The following is a 25567-nucleotide window of genomic DNA, read 5'->3' as shown; positions in this document are numbered from 1 at the left end:
GAAGTTCCTTTGAGCAGTTCCTTATTTTGGTGTATATAAAATATAGTAAACAAAATGATCGATTCATGCAGATGACTTCATTCCCTTTCTGACCTTTGTTTAATTTGTAAAATCGAAGCTGCTCTAAGTATTTTTCTCAAAGTGTTTTATTTGTTTAAATTAAAATAAATATTAATTTTATAAATGGGATTCCTAATTTAGGCTACCGTATACTTGAGTCTATCGTTGTCGGCCTTGGGTTGGCTCTGCTCTGTCACAGGAACAGCCTCAGCCATGGCGATCACCAAGGGTTTTGGGGATTGAGTGGCCTTCATGGGCATGGGAGGCAGGGCAATCTCCTCGGGAGTCTTCACGGGGGTGGATACGGCCACTGGGACAGGCACAGAAGGCGATGATGACTCGTCTCCAATTGGTTTCTGGGGCAAGGGAAGATCAATGGGCGTCTGATTGGGCTGCTTGTCCTCGTTCTCTTCGCTGCTCGCACTGCTGTCCTTCTCCTGCTTCTTCTTTTCGTCCTGCTCCTTCTCCTTCTGCATTTCTTGGTTCATTTTCTCGACGGTGGCACTGTCACGGAAGTAGGGGGAACTTCTGAACTTCTTGTCGGCACAGGCAGTTTCCTTGGGATACGTTTGCTGGCACTCGGCATAGGCCAGCTCGGACCAGAGGCCGTGGGAGCGGCACTTGGCCACATTCAGCTTGCACTGGTTATAGAAGACGGCCACCTCATTGGGGGTCCTGCCGCACACGGGCTCGTAGAGATCCGCACAGTCGTCGTCGCAGAGGTATCCCTCATTGAGGGATTGGGCAGCGCTGTTGATCGCAGCCGAATTGGTGGCCTGGCAATCCTTCTGACCCTGCTCGCAGCTGAACCAGGCAATGGGTATGGCCAGGAAGGGGGGACTCATCCGTCTGCTGCTCTGAGCGTCCGCCTGAGGGGCGTAGGTGCGCTTCACGTAGTAGCCATGCTCCTCGGTGGATACCTGAGTGTTGCCGGCCAGGTCCGTGGAGCTGGACCACTTAGTCTTGGTCTTGGTCTTCTGGGAGTCTGATTTGTCGTGGTGGTGGTGGTCAGAGCCCTTGTGCTTGCGCCGCTTCGCCTCGATGGGAGCCGCCTCCAGAAGCAGCAGAGCAGCCACTGAAAAACGAGTAAAAGAAAGGAAGTGGGTTGGATGCACCTGCTACAGAGAGCCAAAAGGAGCCGAGCCAGTTCTGGAGGGGTGTTGGCTGGGGGCACTTACCTAGAACGACAACAGCCTGATATGGTCTCATCTTATTTTGCACTTGGTCTCGATCTGCTCCGCTGGTCGTCGCTGTAACAACTGATCGCATCTTCTGGCGAATGGCCGCTTAAGTACAGGCGTTGCGCACTCTGGGGGGAATTCTTCTGGCCATCTACCGGTTTTCTTGGTAAATCTTTTCATCTGCTCTGCCTGTTGTTTACACTTCGCACAGTTCCGAGATATCCCCCCAGCCACGAACGAAAGTACGAAAAGTTGTATTGTATTTTGTTTTTGTTTTTTTTTTTTGTTGGTGAAATTTTATGCAAGCTCATTTGGTTGTCATTTATCAGCTTACCCTTTGCGCACACAAACACACGGGGCCTGGACTGGCCTGATAATCATCTAGAATGCTCTCGCTTGGACCTGGAACTGGTTGTGTGCTTAACACCTTACACTTGCCCTCCATTCGAACGCCCAGCCCCAGCCGCCCAAGCCGCCCAGCCTCCAGCACAGCGGATCAGCTCGGTGTCTTCGCTACCTCTTGAGCCGGTTCTTCAAAATTGGGTCAATCTGGAAAGGTTCGGTGATCTTTTTTTTTTTTTTTATGTTTATATTTATTTTACCTTCGCTGTGTATGTGGGGAGAGTTCTTTGGGTTTGAGTCTAGAGACTGCCGGCAGCGACAGCGGGCAGCTGCATTTTGCTTGCAGGAAATCCCCTCGCATCCAATCAAGCTCTGCCATTGTTTATTGTTGGTTACCTGATCTCTTGATCTCTGATCGCTCTTCTATCGCAGGTAATTGCAGTTTTAATTAGAGTGAAGCTTGAACTTGTTTTCCAGCTGGAGGATCATACGGGGACAACCTCAAAGCAAACATAATTGCACTTATCATGCCCTGACTCATCCAACCTCGTGATCGTGAGCGCTGATCGGCGGTGGCTTTTTTCATCCACCCGCTCTTTGCTTTCTTGTTGATTATTTGATTTTGAATGGAAATATTTTCAAAATTTCCCATTAGCATTAGAAAGTTGAGATCTGTGTGATGCATTGCCAGTTGGCCAGCTGGCCAGTTGGGGGCGAGGGCGAACCGATCGAAGCCGAGCTGGGCTCCAAGCATGTCTAATTACATAATTAAGGGCCAGCAATGACCGAGCAACGAACACCCAAAAAGGGGCAACTAAGTGATCTTGTAAGCAGTTTTGCATATCAGCAACCGACGTCGCGTACGTCTCAGTCGGGCAGTGTTAATTTCTAAGGCAAACAGGCTGTCTGTCGGATGCCCAGATGCCCGAAATTTATGAAAGAAGTAACCAGAAACACACACACACACAAAAATTTAAATAAATGATTTCGGTTTCTTTGGTGCGTGTGTGTGTGTGTCAGTAGGGTAAACAAAAGAAGTTCAACGAAAAGAAAACAAAATAAAGAAATGAAATGAAATGAAACGAACAACAAAACCAGAGAAAGAGAGCTTCGGATTGCAGTAAAAGCGACTGGACAACGCTCTGGTTAGTCGCCAGAGCCACACTCGGGTCTCGCTGAGAGCGGAGCGGATCGGATGGGATGGGATGGATCGATGAAGCTGGAGCGCCTTGTTGATTTACTTTCATTTTGGTGGGGCTATAAAAAGCGAAAGCTAAGCGCTGGATTCGCTCAGAAAGACCGCAAAACTGCAAAAGTCAACTGTTCGCCCACGGAAAAGAAACAAAAGGATTAGCATTATGGTTCGAGCCATCTACCTGACCCTCGGTGAGCAATTGAAGCTGCCTCCTGAACTGGAACACCCCAGCTAATTATTTTATTTTAATCTCTTTTGAGCAGCTGCTCTGCTGGCCCTGGCCTGTGTGGCGAGTGCAGCCCCAGCTCCGGTGGCGGAGTCGGACTTCGACACGAGCCTCGAGTATTCGGGATCGCGGCAGGCGGACGAGGAGGAGGAGCAGGCTCACAACTCCAGTGCGGATAGTAGTGAGGAGCACGACGATGACGAGGATGTAGAGGATGATGATGATGATGATGACGAAGACTCCCTAATCAGGAGACGGCGCGATGTGGCCACCACTCAGGAGACGCCCTCTGAAGCGGCCACCGAGACCCCCTCAGAGCTGGAGAAGGACCCCGAGGCTGTGACAACCGCAGTGCCAGTGGCTCCCTCGCGCAAGCCAGTGCTGGTGCTCATCCGCGATGCCCTGAAGAAGGTCACCACAGATCTGCCCACCGCACAGGTGGCCAACAACGCGCTGCAGTACTTCCAGCAGTTCGAGCACTTTATCCAGCAGACCATCGAGCAGGTCATCGGCGATGACTACGACGATGATGATGAGACCCCGGCCACAGTTGTACCCAACACGGATGAGATCAAGCAGCCCGAGGCGGAGTCCGCGCAGCAGCAGCAGCCCGAAAAGGAGGTTGAGACTGCAGCACCCGAGCCAGAGCCTGTCAAAGCCCTCGGAGGAGCCAGCGACTCCCCTCAGCAATGCTGTCTAGACGTTGCCTTCAACTCAAGTTCCACACATATTTCTCAGCTATTTATTGTCATTTATTTATTGTTAGACCATTAAAGTTATGTCATAATATACACCAAAATAGATGCTCGCAGTTCAGGAACTCAGAATGTTAGTAGATGGAAGCGTGTCGATCCGGACGCTCCTTTGCCGCATAGATATTGCTCTTCAGCTGACTGCGATGCCGGTTGGTGGTCCGTCGCTTGGGACTCGTCTCGATTTGTTGCAGCAAACGATTGAAATGGGAATTGGGCGCCTTCGTATGGGGACTCTTCTTGTTCGCTGCCGCCACTGGGGCTGCCTTTCTCTGCGGATTGAGGGACATCTGCTGGTCGCCAATGGTCAGAGTGAGGGGCACTTTGCCGGCCGTATTGATGTATATGGGGATGGTAATGTAAATGGAAGAGGCACTCGATTGGGGGGCCATAACCACAGGTTCAGGCTTGGGCTAAAAGGAAGATCACAGGGATGCTCATGTCACAGAGGTAGAAACTTCAGAATAGGGCAATAATATCACACTATTGTGAACATCACAGAGGTCTACATCAGACTGGGAAATACTATACTTTAAGGGTTCTTCAGGATCGTAATCCTCAGGATTACCTAAGCTGAATCGGTGACCATTTCATACCTGCTGCTGCTGCTGTGGCGGCTGCTGCTTAAGAAAATGCAAGGGATTGGCATCCTCCCCCAGGCTGCTGTACTCATCGTCCGTCAACTGCGGCAGCCGATCGTTCGAGAAGTTATTATCATCCTCTTCAATTTCATGGGCCTGCTTGGCCTTGGCTTTGGTCAGGGGAGCAGTGGAGCTGCTTGGCGGCTGGGCAGTGGTCGAAGTGCTGGATGACGCCTGGAGTAACGCCTCCACTTTGAGGGCCTCCTGGCTGTCGTCCAGGTGGGTGACATTCTGGGCGCAGCAGAGACTGGCCGAGCAGAGCAGCATGGCTGTAAGGTTATGGCAAAGAACTGGATTACATATTTCGTTGCGATATTTTATTTGATAAAATATTACAGCCTAACAGATTACAACTAACTTAAGGTAATGCCCAGCCCCAGCCTAACGCTCTCTCCGTGTCCACATCTGCCCTGCTATGGCTATAGGGTGGTCTTCTTGCCATCGAGTATCATCTCGGTGAGGCCCAGGTTCTTGAACTCCGCCAGACGCTCCACCTGGCTGGTGAGACGCTTCTTGAACTGCAACTCCCGGCTGAGCATCTTGAGATCGTCCACGCTGCTCATCTGACCGCTGCTGCCGATTTTCTTGGCTATCAGCTCATTGGTCAGCATTATCTTGGCTCTGGACAGCCGCAAGTAGGAGAAGTCCGCGCTGGCCCGCTTCAGTTCCTGCCGGTACAGGAACAGCTGATAGGAGAAGTTGATGCTGGGCGCCCGTTTGCGCAGCTTCTTCAGTGCCTTCTTCTTTTTCCTCAATGGATCCTTGGACTTGTGCATCTTGTGGGGTCTGCTGCTTGAGCGCTGCTTACTCTCCGAGCTCTTCTTCAGTTTCTGTTCGTCAATCATGTTGCTGGGTGATGGATGTTGCTGCTGCGACGATCGAAGTCCGTTTGATGCCCAGGAATCTGGGACGGGCTCCTTTTAAAGGCAGTACTTCAGGTAGCTTGGATCATTAGCGAGTGCCTGGTCGCGCGTGTGCCTGTCATAAACTTGCAGTTTTCCATAATTTTCATTCGGGGTCTGGGAATTTCCGCGGCTTATTTATGGCTTTATGACACCAGAGAGACAGAGAGAGATCCAGAGGCTGGCGGGTGCTGTTCCAAAACCAGAGCCAGAGCCAGAACCAGAACCAGACTTAAGCCTCAATTATGGCTGTCAACTTAGCGCCGTTTTTGGGCAGATCAGATCCCTTTTTGGGTTTTTGTGGCGTTGTTCTGTTCCTCGCCAAACGCAAACCCAAACCCAAGCCCAGCAGGGGATACGGGCTCTGTTCTTGGTATTCTTGGAATTTGTAGACATTTCGGGAACCACTTTCAGCAGAATTCAGGAGCTGCCGTTTGGCTAAAAACGAAAGAAAAGACGACCTTGTTCCCCACAAAACTTCTAGCAAATTCCAGCTAAGGATTTCTGTTCACAATTTTCCACAGTCGTCTTTCCATGCAATCCCCCATCATATACAACAAACACCTTATCAGAGAACGTACCTCCGCAGCAGTAGAGACTCCAAGAGCACTTCATGGTCGTGATTAGGAATAATACTGAAACCGTCATTGGCATGGGATTTCTATTTTATAGCCGGCCGGGAAGGCAAAACTTTTTCGCTCAAGAAATTTCACTTAAATGGGAACAATGCGGAGAGCAGAAGTTCTCCATGCGAAAAATTTGCATATTAATATCTCAATAGTCTGGCGCTTCTTTCCCTCTGTTTCTCTTCTAACTATGCAAATTGTCTGTTGCTTCGAAAAATTTAAACACCGATGTCGTCATTGATTGTGCCTTTTGTTGGGCCAAAGAGGAAAGGAGAGTGGCGGAGGTGGCCACTCTTTCGGTACGATTTATTTTGCATGCTTTCGATGAATTTTGAATCGAATCGAAAGATTCTTTCGCTTCAATGCTCCGCTGCTCATCTTGAAGTCTCGTCTCCCTGTCTCCCCTCGAGTCGCTGGTCAATGGGAATTAGCAGGGCCAGGGCAGGCCATAGACCAGTCATCGATGGGTCGATGGTCGATTGGCAGCCATTTAAAGTTCAGTTTATTTATCTTACTGGTACATTTTGTCCGCAGCCAGACAAGGACTCGAAAGCCTTTCCATTTGACTTGGCTCCGACCGACTTGCATAACATTTTCCTCAATCCTCAATCCACAATCCTCAATGTCGCTGTCGCTGTCGTCGTCATCTTTTGTGGTTTGCGTTTGTCATTAGACAACGTCTAGACCACGAGGACTCGAAGCCCGGCCCGCTCCAGACATCGATCTGCCTCCCCTTCAGAAGCAGGATACACAAATTTGGCCATAGGGAAATAGTCGAAAATTGGCAGCGTTTTTGTGATTCCCCATGACTGAGCGACTGCCAGAGGCATCTGTCTCTGTCTTCGTTTCTTTTTTTGGCGAATATATAAGATTTTTGGCAGCATATTTACATCTAGGGATAGTTTGTCTCTTGGCTTGGGTCTACATTCGGTTCGGGTTGATCGATTTTGCCATTAAACTGGGTCTGGCTTGATCCTTGTGTGGCCTCTGCAATTTTCATTTGATTTATTTACCTTCTTCTATTCGCATTCTTTTGATTGTTACTGAGGGTCATCCATCGGTCAATCAATTAGCTTGAGCTCCATGCTCTTATTTTATGATAGGGCATCATTCAATTCCGTTAACTGTTTCGGTTTCTGTTTCTCTTCTTTTTTATATGTCTGACCCTTGACTCGGTGTATTTTTTACGATCCGCCCTTTATAGATTTCCAATTATAAATGCAGAAAAACCCCCGAACAAGGGGGGAAGATGGAAAACTTTTTCATTGCATCCAATCGAACGAACGACGCAATAATTTTCCATCCATCCACATTGTGTGTTTGCAATTTGTTAGCCATGAGGCCAATAAATTGGCCAAATATGCGCCATAAAATGGAAAGAAAGAGAGACGGATGACGGGCCCCCAGTCCTATGCACTTTATAATGAAATAAATTGACTTTCATGATGATGGATCAAAGAGGAAGGGCGGAGGCATAGAGGCATATAAATTGCAACTTTTTGCCCCAAAATTAAAAATTTTCTTTTGTGGATTTTTTTTGGATACGAGTCGAACAAAATAAATACGACTAAACTCCACTTAGGGACGGAGTGGGGGAGGGAGGGAGGGAATGGAGGTGGAGTGGAGTTGTTCTTTTGCATGTTTCATATTCGTATTTCTCTCTTGTTTTCGCCTGTAAAATGCATTGCACATTTTATTGTGCACTCAATCAAAAATCCATTTCCGTTTGTTTCCAACACGTGTTCGTTCTGTCCGTCTGTCTGGCAATCCTTATGTCTGTGTATGGCTGTGTATGTGTGTGTGTGTGGGAGAGTGGCAGGCTCCAGGTTGGCTCCCGGATCGGCGGCCCAAAGTTTGATAATTGAGTTGAAGCCACGCGTTGAGGCTGCGCTGCCATAGCAGGCCATGCCACCACGCCCAATCATCAACAGCTTTCAGCCTCCTTTTATATGCATAGGACGATTGCAGCGAGTCCATTCATGTTGCACGTGCCGCATTGCAATTCAATCGACTGTGGGGCGACCAAATAACATCGGATGGATGGATGTCCTGACATTCTGGCCGAGCCCGAGCCAGAGCCAGAGCCCCAGTCTGAGTCCGTTGCAACGCAGGGAGGACACATATGGTTATCCGCAGTCAAAGGGAGGCGATGGAATGGGCATATGGGGTGCGCTCTCCAATCCCATTGCAGTCGATGAGGGTTAATGGACGGGTTATCCTGTGGAAGGACTTTTATTGTGTTTGTGCAGGGCACATGATAGATAGAGGGAGAGAGCGAAAATTGACTTTGAAATGGTTAAACGATAGTCAACTGAAGAACGAATTATGGTTTCTGTTAATGGGTCAGAAATTGCGAAAATTCTCAAAGTTTAGATGCAAAGCAATGTATCTGATAATTGTATCATGAAGTTTGGGCACTTTTCCACAAAACCAACAATTTACAGCCTGCCAAAAGTCCTGCCAAAATGAGATACAGGAGCAGGAGCAGGGGCAGGGGCAAGAGGAGTATCTGCATATTTGGCCCGAGGACAAAGAGTGAAACTCCTTTAATCATACTCGTACCATGCACGGAAAATGGTCATGCAATAAAAACTAATCAAATAAATAAATAAATGAACAAAAGGCAGAGCAGAGGCAAACAAAGTGACAAAATGGAGGAAAACAATTGCGAAATAAATGCCACAAACAATTGACAATAAACTACATAACACAGCGCACACACACACGCACATTCAAATGTTTAAGCATGTGTGTTGTGTGACCTGATTCACACACATACACATGCACACACACACCATGTTTGCATGCGTCAAGGATATAAATAAAATGAAAAGAAGCCCGAAAAATGTACAAGGAGAATGGGAATGAGCGTAGAGCGAAATAATAAATAAACTACAGTTCATGTCATGTCAGCAGCATGAGGAGAGGACCAACAAAAACTGACAAAATGAAATTGAGAAGAGGAACACACACAGATAGAGCGACAGAGAGAGAGCGTGCGAGGGAGAGTCACAAAAAAGATAATAATAAATATGTAGAGCAAGTGAAAATGGCCGAAAGTCGGGCAGATGCGTGTAGTTAATTTAATGAGCTCTTTAAGTTGTCCAATTTGTTGGCCAAAGAGGAATTGAAATGGCCAATAGAGAAGCATGTAAACACAAACATATGCACATATGTATGTACATATAAACTGCGCATGAGAAGAAAGAAGTAAATTTGAGTCAAAGTGGAAGCGAAATTGATCAGGGGAAGGATGGCTAAAGGATACGCGAGAGTGGACTAGATAACAGAATTTATTTTTTTTTATTTTCTACAGGTATTTATATATTATTTTAATTTTATATTTGGATACTTTAAATAAAACCAAAGATTGATTAGAAAATTTCTTTAAATATGCCCTAACCTCTCCAAATATAACTATTAATCACTTGTAAGATTTATTAATATATTTGATAGATCCGAATTAAATGTACGTATTTTTCATTGAAATTCAGACAATTGCTAAATCATCGCCACAGCATTAGAAAAACAGTCCACGCACCGAGGCCACCGACTTCCCCACTTATTCGGCCATAAATTGTACTTGGCCATGGTCTATTAACTCGGGAGAAAAGCGAACCTCACCCCTTCCAAATGGCCAGGCTGTCTCTTAATTTAGCTGCGCTTATCAGGGGGAGCAGATCACGCTGGATGGGCGCACAAATCAAAATATATTCCCCCACCAAGGCCAGCGCATCCGGCTCCGACTTTGTTCTGGGGTGCGCTTATCTATTGGCTATGGAAATTGAATTTCCCCCGCCAGCAGCTCACAAAAACCGAACAGAAAGCACAGACACACAACACAGACAAACTGGTATGTGAACCAGGGAAGAGAGTCCAGTCCAGATAATTGCACGATAACCAGCTAATTTTCAATTAGCGCCATTTTGATAAGTAACATAAATTAAGCATTTTCTGTGGCTCTTTCGTTACTCCACTCCACCTCACTTCACTCCGCTACAGTACTCATTAATCGCCAGGCAACAAATTGCAAATGGATATTTTTGTTTGCTGCTCATTTCCGGACTGGATTGAATCGAATGGGGGATTGCGTTTGAGATGGGATTGGGGGTGTCATAGACGTGACTAGTTTATTGATTGAGATGGAACTTTGCTGATGGGTGGTGCACTGTACTCCTACTCCTATTCCTGCTCCTGCTCGTACATAAATTAATAATAATATCGGAAAGGAGTCAGTAACAATTTGCTTTGCTCTGCAAAAGCCAGCGAGAAGCGCTCTCCAGGACCAACTAAAAGTCAAACACCCGCTGCTACCCACGACTACGTGTTGGCCATTTTGACGTCGTCGTCGTCGTCGAACCTTTTGGCCATATAAAATTCCAATCATACTTGACCAGAAGCAAAAACACTGGAGAATTTCTACGCCAAAAGCGAAAAGCTCTGGCAGAAAGTCAGTGGAAAACAGGAAAACAGAAAGTTAAGTGAAGTGGAGGACGCTTAAGCCAAAAAGCATTCGAGCGGGGGGCGCAGGGCTTACAGTTACGGTTACGGTACAGTCAGCAGAATTGTGTGCTACACTTTTGGCCAATAACCGGCCGCCGCCTGCTCTCGAATACCCTCAAAGCATGAGAGTATGCCACCAGTTCGGGGCACACACATAATTCATATGTGACCTTTACTGTTTAAGGTTCTTAACATTGATTTAGACTCCGAAAAGAATCATAATTACTTCATGGTATTCCGTTTGTGGAGAGAGCATTCCCAGTTTCAAGTTCCAGTTCGCAGTTTCCTCAAGTCAACCTCTATTTTCCTTTTCAAGTTGCAGGTTACTTGCTAACTTTAGACCCCAAACCAGACTGCCAAATGGTGCCGTCCCGTCCCGCTCAATACTTATTTGTGTTCTGGGGCTTATTGCCAGCGAGCAGAAGTGAACACAGTTTTCGACAGATTTTGAGAAAATAGTTGCCGACTGCACAAGGTACGAGTGAAATGCATTCAATGCTCCCCGAGCTTCACTTTTGCGGTTTGCCTGCCTTGGGGGCCGCATTGAGTCAGTCGGTGCAAAGGCAGTTGGGAAAATTCCTTTTCACTTTTCAAACGTTAACCTTTAAACACTTCCCGGTAGGGGGCAGCCGAGGGGCTTGGGGGTGCTGTGCTGGACCAATGGGGTATGGAGTGTAGGGGGCTGTGGGAGGGGGAACTGGCCAGTTGTCACAGCTTAATCGATTCGGAAAAAGTTGCCATGTCGTGTGCTGCTCGCATACTACTTTATTTTTACGCACCATTTGTTTCCCCCTGCACAATGCATTGTGCTTTTGGAAAATGGGGAAATTCGGAAAATCCGCTGTTCGTTTTTTTCATGTCCCCTTCCCCCCACCAACGTTCTGGCCGTATCCAATGATAAACTTTCGACACATTTTTCATTTATTTTCAACACCTTTGATTGATATATTGAACACTTGGCGCAGCCCAACTTAAGCAACAGTCCTTGGGTGTCCTTGCTTCCTGTATTCCTCTCGGCCCTTTGCTTCTGCTCTCTATTGCTCCTTCCTTCTTGTTCTTCCTTTTAGGGGGTGTTTATATGGCGGAAGCTCGCGTCAGCTGGCAGACATTGTCCCGGGCATCATTTCCAGCGGATGTTCGAGTCGTGGCAGTAGCTGGAGCTGGAGCTGGGGCTGGAGCTGAAGCTCGGGGGCCATCCATGTCAAACGCTGTGACAAAGGTGGAAGCTCTCTTCCTGGCTGAGAGCTGGCTTATAGTTTAAATTGAAGTGTGTCCTGCACTTCCTTTGAGCAGAGCATCTTGAGCATTTGATCTACCTCAATGTGGGGATGATGGATGGGTGGATGGATGGATGGATGGCTGGTCCAGGACCATAGAAATCTACTATTTTATTTGATGCCACATTCTTTGGGAAAGCAATCTGCCTTGTGCACAAAACTTGACAACAATTGGCCCATAAATAAACAAATATCATTAAACTAAAGCAAGTGTCTTGTAGTCTCGTATTCCTGGTGCTCCGGGTACATATAGAATGCCATTCAGGCAATTGCTCGACCAGCAACAGTCAACTGAACAAAACCAAAAGATATGCCAAACTATGGCCAAAGTGGCAGACGCGGATGACAACGGGGAAGGCGGAGAAGGAGCAACTTTTCATAAACATTATTAACAATTATTGTTGTTAGCAGAAGTTGTCTGAATGGGGCTGCCTGCCTGCCTGAATGGGCGGATTCTGGTTGGATACTGGCTTCCAGGATGCTCTCTTGTCGCGTGCAGCTAACAAAGTCCTTCTGCTGCTGCTCCTTTCTACTGCTCCTTCTGCCTCCTGGCAAAAGTTATAAGCACGGCCAAAAGTTGATAAGAATGAGCCATAGACGTCGTAAGGCAGCCACTTTTGGCCTGAAAGAGAGGCAGTGGGAGTGGGAATGGGAATGGGAGTGGCAGCGAGTTCTTAACACGGCCAAGCTTTGTGCATTTTTTATAAACTAACGCCCTAAAACGTGAAAAAAGAGCTGAGAGAACACAGTAACAATAGCGGTGGGGGTCTGGAGAAGCGTGTGCCATGTCTGGAGTTAGTTAAAGGCTCCTAGCGATGAGTGCGTGAGTGCCAGAGCATTATTTAGCAGGTAAAACATAATGCAATTTAATAGAATTAATTTTGATTTAAACATTTTCAAATGCAAGTGTTAGTAATAAAATGGCAGCGCTTGTTGCTCTGGATGTAGAGATTTTCAGAGACATTTCGGGGCCAATTTCAATGGGCGACATTGTGTTAGCCGCATGCACTAATAAACAACTAACCAACTGGACTTGCTTTTTGACTTTCCTATCGATTCGAGGCTGTCATCTCTAGTTGGAAAGCCTCCTGCAGGTTGCTATATTCCTCATCTTGATTATTGTTGTTGCTGCAACAGTTTTTCGGCATTTTTTTTACCGACGCTAAGCAGACAGTTATTGTTGTTGTCGCTACTTGCACATACTTCAAATAGTCTTACAGAAGTTGCACTATTCGCTGCTGCTGCCTTCGTTGCCGCTTTGGGGAAAGTTCGTAAAGTTGCGACGAAAAACGCCCACAGGTTGGCCGCGTTCAGCGTTGCTCATACGCCATGTTGCATGCTGCAGAGAGGTGAAGAAGAAGGCAGAGGGGGAGCGCCAGCGAGACGGAGGGAAACTTCATCTTCTTGTTCCTTTTTTTTTTTGGGGAGTGAATGAAGGACTGAGCCATGTCTCGCCCTTGTCTCGGGCCCCGCAAAAGTTGAAAGCATTGCACGAAAGTTTAATTGAGAAAGTTAAGGAATTTCAATTAACTGTGGATATTTGTTATTTTTATTTGGGGGATGCCGGGGAACCTATTCCTGCTAGTCCTGCTTCAGGGCCAGCCAGGACTGGGAGTGCCGGTCCCGGCCCTGGTCCTGGTCCTGGTCTGAGCTCTAGCATTTTTTGGCCAAGTATTTTGTGTGTTGAGTCATGTGTGCTATTGGCTGGCAAGTTTTTCCTGCCATCGCCCAGTCGTTTTTTGTTTTTTTTTTTGTAGCTTAATATCCCATTAAGTGGCAGGGAGCTGGAGTCTATTAGCCAGCTGCTCTTAGCTCATTTAATTTGGGTGCGGAATGGGGCCTGAAACTGTACCTGATAGCCGATGGACTCTCGTTCGGTTTAATGTGGCTTCTCATTGCTATTGCTCTGCTGGCCATGTGCCAGCCTCTGAACGAGACTCGGCACTCGACTCTGCTTCATCCAGCCGTTCTCAACAAATTCAAACCAGCTAAGCCCTTAATCAACCGACTGCAGACAATGTTGGCATTTCCTTTTTTTTTTGTGGGGCCCTTTGTTAATCGCATTAATTGCACTTAATTGAAACTACAATCTGCTGCTGATTCTCAGTCGGCTTTTGGCAAAGATTTGTGGCAGAATGTTGCAGTCCATCAATCAATCAGTACCCCAATCATTTGCAAATTGCCATCTTCAACGATTGGCCCCCACCTGGGCCTTGGCTTTAGCCTTGTGTTCGGCGTTGACAAGTCATGTACGAGGAGGTGGAGGTCCTGTCCCCTGATGCCCCTAACGCTCTCGATTGCCTGCTTCTGCTGCTGCTGCTGCTGCTGTTGTTTAATTATTGTTCGCGTTGCTCTTGGCTTACCAATATACCGTTAACCGCTAACGAGTTAAGTGCTTTGTATGCCCGCTGAGCCTCAACCGCAGCCCACTGCTGAAGCAGGCGTGGCACCGCCCAGGGCGGGGCAGGGCCCAGAGCCAAAGCTGACATATCCTTGATGAGTTCTGTTGACCAAAGTCATTACATTGCGAATGTTGAATGATGAGAGCACCTTCGCCGTCGCCGTCGCCTCCGCCACCGCCTAACCACCGCCACCCAACCCACCATTGACCCAAATCCCACATCGCTGCTCTTTGTGGGTCGGTACGGGAACGTGCTTGGGCTGGGGGTTGGGGGAAGCCAAAGGAATTTAAATGTTGCGGTGATGGCGGATAATGTGATTGAGGCCAATTGGGTGGCAGCCACAGTCTAAGGCGCTTAATCACAATGAATTGATATCGGATATCATCCATACACATGCCCGAAATTACAGAGAAACAAATCAAGCGATTTGCCCCGATTATTCTAGAAATATTTTGGCGCATTACGTTGCCGGCACGCAAACATATTTATGTGCTGCAGGTGTTTGTCCATCGCTCAATATGTTTACTCCCTGCAAAAACTGCCAATCGAACGTAGCATGCAACAAATATGTAGACAGTAGAATCTCAGAAATTATAGCCACATTGTTCCTGGGGTGGTTCTGTGACAGCGGGTGTAGGCTGTGAAGGATCCTAGATTTTTCAAAGATTTTATCTTTGTTCTAACTATCATCATGTCAGCAAAAATTAAAGAGAAACTCACACTTTGAGATACACGAAACGAAGTTTTTAAAATTTCAAGTTCTTTGTTTGTTTTTATATTTATAAATTATATCTAAGTATGTTTAATAGTTTTATTTTATGGTTTATGCTTCTATATGGCTACTCGCACCGCCCTCCTAATCTATGTACTGCCCCCAACTTGGCTCACCCGCGGGTTCATGGGTCCTTCCAAGACTCTTGCTGTCGTCTGTCGCGTGGCGGTCGCTGGTCTCCTCGACCCGATCGACCTTCCGACTCTCGATGATCTCCCTGTGTGTGGGTGGCCAGAGAACTTCTCAAACATCCGATAAACTTAAATATCTCTTCTCATTCAAAAAATCAAGTGCTTAGTGTTTCAGCTGTCCAGTTCGTTCTATTTACTCGCACTGGAAAACACAGCACTGTGATCTGGTTTTCCCCAAAACGAGTACGAGTACGAGTAATACTGTGTGTTCCAGAAAATAAAATAGTTATAAAATATGGCTAACGAAGAGGAAGAGCCGGAGGTCCTGTCCTGGCCAAAGAAGTTTCTTTTGATATTATGGAAAAATATATGTGTGCTGTTGGGACGCAAATGCCAGTTGGCTTGTTTAATAATAATTTCTCTTTTAATACCGCTGGTGCCCTTGATAGTGAGGACTGAATCCTCAGCAATCATTCCAGATGAATTTTTTAACCCCAAGGATGAATAGTAAGTACTATGTAGTAACGAAGTAACGAACCACTTCTTATTGAATAAAAGTATATAATATTGGGTTCATTGATGGCTACACACAGCGGATTAATCCTTTGTTACTCGCCGCAAAATCCAATTCTTGACATGATTGTCAGAGGGGAACCCACCGTTCCCTCTGTTGAATCTGACGAAACTTTGATCTATGTTGAGGGCTTTGTCGATGCCAAGGCCTTGGAGGAAACGCTCGAAAAAAATATCACGTACAGGGGTGGGTTCGGTATAGAGTTTCCCGAGGAGTGGTCCGATATAACCGAGGTGCCGCAAAGATTCCGGTTTGCTCTGCGCTTTCCCGTTAGCAGCGCAGAGCATTTTAGTGTGAATCTCCTGATATCACAGAACACAGTACAAAGGAAATACCAAAGAAGTGGCTTTCTGCTTCTTCAGACGAAAATCAGCCTACGGTATCTGCAGATGAAGAATACGACTCAAAATGTGAGTCCACCAACACTCGAGAAACTATATGAAGATGTAGAAATGAAACTAGAAGTTTTTTTTGTTATATTATTAATGTGTGTGTTCCTATGCCCGTTTACATTGGACGTTAAGGTAAGACTGAGCTGTTCTTCAGGCAGTCCTCTAACCGTTCCACTTTGCAGAACATTGTCGAGGAAAAGGAGCTTCAGCTGAAGGACATGTTGAACATCATCGACGTAAGCAACTCGCTCCAATGGCTGGCCTGGTATGTCAAGTCCATGATAGTTTTATTCATAGTATCGCTTATTATTACGATTTTTTGGACGGGGATCGATCTGCCCACCTCCGAGTACGGAGGACCTTTTACCGGAATGCCCGCTCTCCCGCACACCGACTGGTCGGTCTTCCTGTTCTATCTGCTTGTGTGCAGCCACTGTTTCATATGCTTTGGCTTCCTGGTCAGCTCCTTCTTTGCGCGCAGCAACTGGTGTGGCATCATTGCCGCCCTTCTGTTCATAGCCAGCTCTTTGCCCAATTTTGTCACTGACCATGACAGTACTGGGACGCTGGTGAACATGCTGTGCAGCATTTTCGTTGTGTCGGCCATGAACATGGTCATGGATCGCATTAACCTATGGGAGCAGGCGGGCCTGGGCCTGCAGTGGGGCAATCTCTTTGAGACGTCGTGGCTCCGCGACAGCATAAGCGTGGGGGCGATCCTAACGATCATGCTGCTGTTCAGCCTGATCTCGGTCCTCATCTGCCTGTACATGGAGCGGGTGAGGCCTGGGGAGTTTGGCACGCCACAGCCGTGGTATTTCCCGTGCACCAAGCACTTCTGGTGTCCGGCCAAGCACACTGTCCGACGAGCACTATCCCCGCCCGGGCTCTTCCCTGTCCAACCCAATGACGAGGAGCGACCTTCGGGTCAGTTCGTGGAAGGTAAGCCCTCCAAGTTCGTCGATGCCAGCGCCAAAGGCAAAACCCCTGGTGTACAAATCAAAAATCTCAGCAAAAGCTTTGGCAAGCGACAGGTGGTCGCCGGCCTCACATTCGATTTGTTTGAGAACGAGATCATGGTGCTCCTGGGACACAATGGCGCTGGAAAGACCACGACCATACAAATGTTGACGGGTACCATTCCACCCAGCTCCGGCACGGCGATCATCAATGGCTACGACATACAAACCGAACACCTCCAGGCCCGTCGCTCCTTGGGCATTTGTCCGCAGAGTAGCGTCTTCTTTGGTGGTTTAAGTGTGGCCAGTCACCTTCGCTTCTACAGCCGCCTCAGAGGCCTGAAGGGGGCAGCGGTCAAACAGGAGGTGGATAAATACCTACAGAAGCTTAGCCTAAAGGAAAAGGCCTCCAGCTCGGCCAGAAGCCTCTCTGGCGGCACCCAGCGACGGCTCGCCCTGGCCTGTGCCCTGTGCGGCAACGTCAAGGTTCTGTTCTGCGACGAGCCCAGTTCGGGTCTGGATCCCAACTCGCGGCTCGAACTATGGAAGCTGTTGCTGGACGAGAAGCAGGGACGCACCATTCTGCTCACCACACACCAAATGGACGAGGGCGAGGTACTGGCCGACCGCATTGCCATCATAAGCGATGGCCGGCTCCGTTGCCTGGGCTCGCTGGCGTTCCTCAAGAAACAGAACGAGACCAGCTATCTGCTCACCTGCGAGAAGGGCCCCAACTGCAATGTGTCCAGGTTGACCCAACTGATAGCCGGCCACGTGCCCAACACGCTTCCCCAAAGTAACATTGGATCAGATGTCTCCTATCGATTGCCGCACCGCTATCTGGGATCCTTTGGGTCACTCTTCAGCGACTTGGAGCAGGAGAAGGAGCAGCTGGATGTTGTGGGATTCGGTCTTAGCTCCACCAGTCTGGCAGAAATATTTATGACGCACGGTGCAGAAGATCTTGGGCGCGGTGGGGGTCGCACTAGCGGCGGTGGCAGCGGTGGCTCAGATGTGCAGAGGCAGAGACAGAGCCAAAGTCAGAGCCAGAGACAGAGTCCGGAACAGAGCCATCGTCCAAACTGTTGCCAGCGGTTCTTGGGCCAGTGGGAGGCCATGTTGCTGAAGAAGCTGCTTTTTATCAATGGCAAGAAATGGATATTTCTGGTTATCCTGCTGCTGCCCATAGTCCTCTACATTTTTTTTCTGATTCGTAAGCCATCGGCGAGCTCCTTACTGGTCAGGCTGCCGATAGCACTGGCCGATTATAAAAACGACGACGTGAAAATAATATTGCAATCGACATCGGACACTCGCCCTGCGCGGGATATAGCCAATGCCTACCAAGAGCTGGCCCAGCAACACTGCACCGTGGAAAGAGTAAGCCAGAATATAAATGACTACATCGGCCCGGGCCAGGAAACGCCCCAAAGGATGTACGAAATGAAGCGCAGTCTTATAGCAGCAGTCACCGTCGACCAAGAGACGATCGCCTGGTGTAGATATAGTCTTTTCTTGCATAGTGCTCCTCTTTCGCTCAACCTCGCATTCAATGCCATGGCCAAAGCGCTGGTGGGCCCCGAGGCGAGCATAGAGGTAACCAATGCCCCCTATAAAGGCTCGAATGCACACGGATATGACGCAATTGAGTCTTTAATCGCGGCCATTTGTGTTTTGCTCTATCTGTCCATTGTCCTGGCGATATTCGCCATCTTAGTGGCGCAGGAGAAGGCATCGCAGATACGGATGCAGCAGCAGGTGTCCGGCGTGAACATGGCCACCTACTGGCTGTCCCACTACATCGCAGACTTGGTCCTCTACTTTGTGTTTTCGCTGGCACTGATACTGGTGTTGCACGAGCTGTGCCATCCCGGGGATATGCTGGCGATCCTCATGATTATCGGAGTGGCGGGTCTGCCCTTCACCTATATGATGGCATGCCTTTTCAGAGATGCTGGCACTGCAGTGGTCATAATTACCAACTTTAACATTCTGTTCGGTAGTATTTTGGAACGTCCGTCTTCAGAGTAGAGTTTAAATTTAACCCGCAACCCGTTTCCCCTTTCCATAGGTGCGGTTTTCGGCTTCTTCATGGCATTGACATGGGGGTCAATTGATATACCTTTAAAGATGTTGTGGATACGGTTATTCTACCTTTATCCTGTGTTTACTGGCCTCTTTGCGGTCGCAAAATGCTTCGTAAGGAAAAAGTGCAATTTTGAACAAATTCCATTTGAGCAGTTCGATGATTTAGATGCCGGTTTCGAACCGCCTGAATCGTTATGTACTCCCGGAAACACCTTTACGGCGGACTGCTCTTGCATGGGTAAGAATCACTTTAAACACACACACACCCACACGTATATACTTGGTAAGTTAATTATAATGGGAAGAATTAGAATACCTAAATACATACATATTTGGTATACTGATAAGCCGCTTAATTTAATTATTTTCGCTTAACATATTTAACCAACTAACATTAAAGTAAATAGCTGTAAAGTCTGATATATAGTTTTTGCCATTTTGCAGTCATATTTTCCTTTATTTGCATCTCCCATAAGAAAGGTTGATTCTCGATTAAAGTTCTTTCAAAACTTATTTCGCCCACTTCAACCTTTGGTGCAAATTATGGGAATAATTGGCAGTTAATTCTATTGTCAAAGAATGGGATTAATCAATTTACGAAAAGAAGAACAGCAAGTCAGACACTTGCCTATTTTTTTAAGAAATTTATCCATAAACACTCATAGTACATTATACATATATATAATATACACATATTTGTATGTATGCATGGCCTTTTTCTTGCAGACCTTCTGGACTGGGTGGAGGTGAGGTATCTGCTTATTTCTGGCATTATCTACTTGTTGCTGCTGATATTCGGCGAGTACAGTAAAATGTTGTGGCATGGCCTAAAACATATTTTTGGTTGTTGTTGTAAAAAAAATGTGACAATCAACGATGCAGATGTGGCTGCTGCGGCCGAAGGGATAAGCAAAATGTCGAGCGAGGATCGCCAGGAGCATGCTTTGGTCCTGAACCGGGTCTCAAAGAGATACTGCAGCCTGGCTGCCGTACGTGGAATATCCTTCGCTGTCAAACCGTGAGTAGACCGTGATTAAGGAGTAGCAGTGCAAAAGCAACAGCCAAATCCCCAATTTACTGCAGGGGCGTGTGCTTTGGGCTGCTGGGTGCCAATGGGGCCGGCAAAACGACAACCTTCAAGATGATTGTGGGCGACATTGGCATGACCATGGGGAGTATTCACGTCAGAGGCTGCAGCCTAAAACTCCGTCCCACGGCAGCGAGGAAGCACATCGGCTACTGCCCCCAGCACGACACGCTCTTCGACTTCTGCACTGGCCGTCAAACACTCAGGATCTTCCTTTTGCTGCGCGGCACACGCCGAAATCTCATCAAAGAAGCCACCGAAAAGTTGGCCTCTGAATTTGGCTTTTTTGTGCACCTTGACAAAAAGGTCAAATACTACAGTGGCGGCACCAAGCGAAAGTTGAACGCGGCAGTGGCCGGCGAGGGCTCATCGCTCATTTGTCTGGACGAGCCCAGCTCTGGGGTCGATCCGGCGTCCCGGCGCCATGTGTGGAACGTCCTCTCCTCCCTGCGGGACAAGGGGAAGGCGGTGGTACTTACCTCTCATAGCATGGAAGAGGTGGAGGCCCTGTGCACGCAATTGGCCATTATGGTGGATGGTCAGATTCACTGCCTGGGATCGCAGCAGCGCATCAAGAACAAGTTTGCCCAGTGTCTGGTGCTCAAGTTACACGTGGAGACGAGCCCGGAAAGGTGAGCCGCTTAAAGTGTATGCAATGGCCGTATAGAGACAAACCTCCCTTCCACCCACCCTCACAGCATGGCGCACACTCTACAGAAGATAAAGACTCAAATGGAATCGGACTTTCCCACGGCATCGCTAGAGTAAGTTGCACTCAGACCAAGCAAACACACTCACTCGTAATGATTGCTCATTCAGGGAAGAGTTCGGTGGCAGGCTCACCTACCACATTCCCACGGCTAAGCTGCGATGGTCGAAGGTATTCTCGTACGTTGAGAGGAACCGCAGCCCTTGGAAGGTGGCAGACTACTCTCTGACGCAGCCGTCGCTAGAAGATGTATTTCTGGACATTGCCAAGAAGAAAGCGAACGAAAGGAATCAACGAAATAATCAGAAGAAGCAATCGCAGAGTCGTGCTTCGAAATCTGATAAAGATAATAATAAATAAATGAATGCCTATTTAATACTTTTGGGTACCAGTATTTTTGCGGAAACAAGTACCGTCCTCTCATTACTACTCTCTTTTGATTGTCCCATTAAATGTATTTAGTTTGCGGCTAAGCTTGTTGATTCCCATTTAAATATTTTGACCTTACCCCTATTCACACATATATTGGGCGCATTCCCAATGCATTCGCTAGCCGCAAAATGAGCACGATTTGAATGCCCACAAAATGCCCAAAAAGGGGTTAACAACTAATAAATAAAACAAATATAACGCAAAATGTTCCATTTAGGCTGGTTCCATTTCATTTCATTTGCTCGGCTTGCTTTTGTTTGCATTTGGTCCATTTTTGGTGAACGGCCATTAAATAATTATTTACAGAGCTTGGGCCACAATGAGAATAATGAATCGCAACAAAGTGAAAATCTAAGCAAATAAATAATACATATTTAATTCTATTTCAATTCATTAGCTAATGTAATTAGTGGACCACGCCCACTCGCGGCTGTCTAAAGTCTCCTGTGGAAACGGCAAGCGCTTGTAATTGGATTAAACTCATAGCCGAAAGCCGCCGAGGATAGTGCGAGAGTACGCGTACGCCCCCCACTATATGGTGTGCACTCGCACGCAATCCAAACAAACTGATTCTGCCATTGGAATAATGCAAATATGACAAAACAAAGGTGAAACTTACTGAAAATACGAGTATATGCCATCCTTATATTCCTCTTAATTTCCCCACACATTTGTCATTGGAGAAAGAGAGACACAGAGAGAGAGAGAGAGATGTTGCCTCGACAACCGAAGCGGAGCGTAGAGTCGCGGCGCGGCGCGGCGCGGCGCAGTGGTTTAATTACATTTAAAAGGCTCTCGTTGCACGGGGCGTATGCTTAATAAACCAGAGAATAGCAAAGCAGGTGGTGTGAGATGTGGTGAGAGGTGGTGTTGTGGCAGGGGGAATTGAATGTGAAAGGGGAATTTATTCAGTTATTTGTCTGTTTGTTTGTTTGCCTGTTTTCGTGTGTTGCACATAATTCAATAAACAGAATAACGAGTGACGTGCCACAAAACTAATGAACTCAAAGTGAGGCAAACGCAAAATACGTGCACGAGAGTGTAGTATCAGTTGCATTCATCACGTTCGGCTATGAGTTCCGCACACTTTCTCTAATTGAATAATTAAAACCAAACTGAAACGTATTCAGCAGCAGAGGGGGATGCAGACAGAATTATTTGGAGCTCGTTAGGGGCTCAACTACAGCGATATTCTTTTGCAGATTTCATAATGTTTGTCAGTAGACGCTGCCATCTACTCGTACTTAAGCTCGAAAGCGAATGAAAAATCATCTTAAAGTCTTTTCAAATGCTGTTTTCACCGTTTCTGGCTGCCCGTCTTAAGTTCAAATGCAGCCGCAAACACCCCTTCATGCGTCAGGAGTCAAAGCGAGATGAAGAACAGAGCTAACATGCAATCACGTTGACAGACTCTTTTAAGTAGAAAATGCTCGGGTGCAAAATGCAGCCAGAGAAAGAAAATAATCCCCCAGCAAGAGCAGGGCGGGTGTTTTCTAGTGCCGGCAGATGCGCCGACTGCAGGGCAAACTTTTGAGTTTCATTTTTGTTCGTGAGTCACGTGCCCATCTCCAGCGGAGACACACACTCGCACACACCTGCTGACACACCCACACAAACACACACACACATGAGAGCTGATCCCTGCTACTTAAGAAAAACTAAGTGAAGCATATAAGTAGCAACTAATTTTCAAGCTGATGTAAAAGCAGACGACAAGGACGAGAACGACAAAGGACTACAGCAGGGAGACATCAACAGCTGTCTGCTTGCTCTCTGTGTGTGTGTGTGGGGCGGGGTGTGGTTGTATCTGTTCTAGTTCTTTTTCTTTTATCCTCTCCGTCAGCTGCGCTTAATTTGCGCTCATTGCTCGCCAATGCGTAAATGGCAAAGAAACAAAAAGACAAAGCGAGAGGCGAACAGAAATCGTTGCATACTTTTTGGGGCAGTCCAATGTTAAAAAGAAAAGAAGCGTCGAAGGTGCTGGTGGGGTGTTGTGGGGAGGGGAGGGAAGCATCGAAACTTGCCCCAAAACAATTTAAAATTACCTCACGTATGTGTGGGAAATTGCAAACGTATTGTGGGCGTGTCACCGCCTCACGCCTCACGCCTCCCGCCCTCAATATATACTATCTGGCAGCTTATAAGTCAAGTGCAAAGCCAAACCCACACCTAAACCCAAACCCAGACCCAAACCTAGAGAAGAAACGAAACGAAACGAAATCCAACTCGATCCCAGCTCCACTGACTATAGCAATTTTCGTTACAAAACTTTTGGGCTAGGCAAGCGAGTGGTGGGCGTGGCCGAGCGCTGGCAGTGCTGTGGCATTTTAAGTAAAATTTTATAGAGCATACCTTGCGGGTGCTTGTGCAGCGCTCCTAACGATGTGTGTCTGGGGGGGCGTATGGGTGGCTGCGAGTGCCTGTAAGGTGTTCCTGGAGAAGAGCTGAGGAATGTTGCTGATGACGTCGCTAGACGACAGACGAATTAAGTGTTTCGTTATTGTTGCTGGCTGGCTTGTGTGCAACGAAGCGTACTGCAGTTGCCAGTAGCTGGCAGTGCCCAGAGCCGGCAGTGCTAGGCGACACAGTGGTCGATGTGGATCTGAAAGCAGAGAGCAAAGTGTGGGTATGTTTTAATATTGCATTGTGCCACTAACTAAAATATTAATAAATATTTTAATAATTGTACACAATATATAAAAAAAAAATTATAAAATCAAAATTAAAAAAAAAGGGGCGCGTTACCACCGTCACCCGCTCAGTCAGCATAAACATTTTAAAATTCTTATTTTTGGAAACCATTCTACATCTAACATGTAATGTACATGTCCACCGCCGAGCGGCGAGGGCGGGGGGGGGGGGGGGGGGGGGGGGGGCCCGGAGGCGGAAGGGGGGGGGGGGGGGGGGGGGCGCGGGCGGGCGGGCGGCGGGCGGGGGGCCCCCCTACCGGTAAGCCCAAAAAAAAAAAAATTCGTATCATAAATTTAAAAGTAAAAATGAATTAAAAAAAAATAGAAAATTTGTTTGAGTTACGATAATAATGACCAAAAACATTTAATCTTTTATGGAAATAAAAAATACAAATTCCTTAAATCATATTCAATAACATCCCCGTAAGATCATATTCCATTTGCATAATTAAAATTATAAAATTAAATGAACTTAGTCCAATAACAATAAGTTTAAAGCTGCAGCGCTGGGAGACAGCATAAAATAAATAAATAAGGAAAAAACTCTTTGTTTTCTTGTTATTTGCATTCTTAAATTACTTCTGGTATTTTTTAATCTTTTACTTTAAATTCCATTAGGTTCGAGTATTTTATTGCTCTCCCAAGCACCCGTATCAAATTGAATGTGATAACCTTTGTCGCCTATCCTGGGCAATTGTCTGCCCAGGTCCAAGTGTCTAAGTGAGTTTGTCTGCCAGTCACTGTGAGTGCGTGCGACTCCTTTGCTTGCCTGGCTCCAGCTCCAGCTCCAGTCCCTCAGGTCTCAGTGCTCCGCTCTCGAGTCTCTTGCCTTTTGCCACTTACAACTCCAGTACTGCTGTTTCCTTTTTGGCCGAGGAAATGCATTATCCACTTAGGAGGCAAGAGGGAAAAAGTGCCTCGCTGGGTTAGCAGCTACTTAGCGCGCCAGGAACAAAGCTCTCCCAGTTCTCTTCGCTCTCGGAAGCCAGACAATCGTAAGGATGGCATGGAATGGTATGGCTGGGGATACTTCATTAAACTTGTGCTAATTCTCAACACCTACACTGTGATTTTGTGCTACCTTCTGCCCTTCACACTAACATGCATAAAAAGCGATTGACACGCACAGAAAACAGTCGCAGATACAATATCTTTGGTTGCTGGCCAAACACTTCAGTTCTAATGAGGCAACTTAAAGAGTGCTAAACTTTCACCTGCAGATGGGACGGTTTGTGGTCTGGGTCTGGTCCTGGTCTATCGTGTGTGATTCCAGCCGTAAAGATAAAGCACCAAAGGCAAACGCAGACGCATATAGCGAGGGGAGTGAGTGTGGAGTCGTTGCCCAACCCCCCACTTTGGGAGTCACGTGCAGCTGCTTAGCATCCAGCAAAGCAACCACCATCGCACCAACCACCAAACCAAACCAAAGCCAAGACCCGCTTCATTTCCCTCCACACATTATCAATAGAGCGATTGGCGGAGTTGGCGGAGTTGGGGAAGTTGGGGGAGAGGGCTGCTCAATCTCAGTGATTGACATGCGGGCGCACTGAGATACGCATCAGGCATTTAAACGAAGATACCAGAAATCAGGGAATTAACTTTAATACGAATGGTTTTGGGGTACTG

The 25567-nt window shown here is 47.2% G+C and overlaps 4 protein-coding genes across 6 annotated transcripts; 2 read left to right on the top strand and 2 right to left on the bottom strand.

Moving 5' to 3' along the window:
* Positions 1–150: 150 nt before the first annotated feature.
* LOC111070584 lies at positions 151–1331 on the bottom strand. Its single transcript, XM_022361246.2, has 2 exons — positions 1239–1331; positions 151–1135 (listed from the first exon to the last, which is right to left on the bottom strand). Exons 1-2 carry the CDS (start codon positions 1327–1329, stop codon positions 198–200), a joined length of 1029 nt encoding a protein of 342 aa, XP_022216938.2. The 5' UTR covers positions 1330–1331; the 3' UTR covers positions 151–197.
* Positions 1332–2622: 1291 nt separating this feature from the next.
* Positions 2623–3797, top strand: LOC111070601 (FK506-binding protein 4). 2 transcript variants are annotated; one of them, XM_022361269.2, is made up of 2 exons: positions 2623–2969; positions 3042–3797. In XM_022361269.2, the coding sequence occupies exons 1-2, from the start codon at positions 2942–2944 to the stop codon at positions 3776–3778; spliced, it is 765 nt and encodes a 254-aa protein (XP_022216961.2). In that variant the 5' UTR covers positions 2623–2941; the 3' UTR covers positions 3779–3797. The 2 variants fall into 2 exon arrangements, with proteins under 2 accessions (XP_022216961.2, XP_022216960.2); XM_022361268.2 differs by having other exon boundaries at positions 2624–2969; positions 3039–3797.
* A 36-nt stretch (positions 3798–3833) lies between these two features.
* LOC111070560 lies at positions 3834–23694 on the bottom strand. The gene is made up of 3 exons (XM_022361213.2): positions 23604–23694; positions 4353–4666; positions 3834–4169 (listed from the first exon to the last, which is right to left on the bottom strand). Exons 2-3 carry the CDS (start codon positions 4662–4664, stop codon positions 3834–3836), a joined length of 648 nt encoding a protein of 215 aa, XP_022216905.2. The 5' UTR covers positions 4665–4666; positions 23604–23694.
* Positions 14912–21182, top strand: LOC111070618 (phospholipid-transporting ATPase ABCA3-like). 2 transcript variants are annotated; one of them, XM_022361291.2, is made up of 9 exons: positions 14913–15517; positions 15604–16108; positions 16159–16241; positions 17127–18934; positions 19007–19261; positions 19750–20041; positions 20107–20742; positions 20809–20874; positions 20930–21182. In XM_022361291.2, the coding sequence occupies exons 1-9, from the start codon at positions 15306–15308 to the stop codon at positions 21177–21179; spliced, it is 4107 nt and encodes a 1368-aa protein (XP_022216983.2). In that variant the 5' UTR covers positions 14913–15305; the 3' UTR covers positions 21180–21182. The 2 variants fall into 2 exon arrangements, with proteins under 2 accessions (XP_022216982.2, XP_022216983.2); XM_022361290.2 differs by having other exon boundaries at positions 14912–15517; positions 16159–18934.
* Positions 23695–25567: the final 1873 nt, after the last annotated feature.

This window comes from Drosophila obscura, unplaced genomic scaffold (assembly GCF_018151105.1).
Source record: "Drosophila obscura isolate BZ-5 IFL unplaced genomic scaffold, ASM1815110v1 contig_1, whole genome shotgun sequence".
Taxonomy (NCBI): Eukaryota; Metazoa; Arthropoda; class Insecta; order Diptera; family Drosophilidae; genus Drosophila; species Drosophila obscura.
The sequence above is the reverse complement of the archived record's forward strand: the minus strand, read 5'-3'. Positions and strand labels throughout refer to the sequence as shown.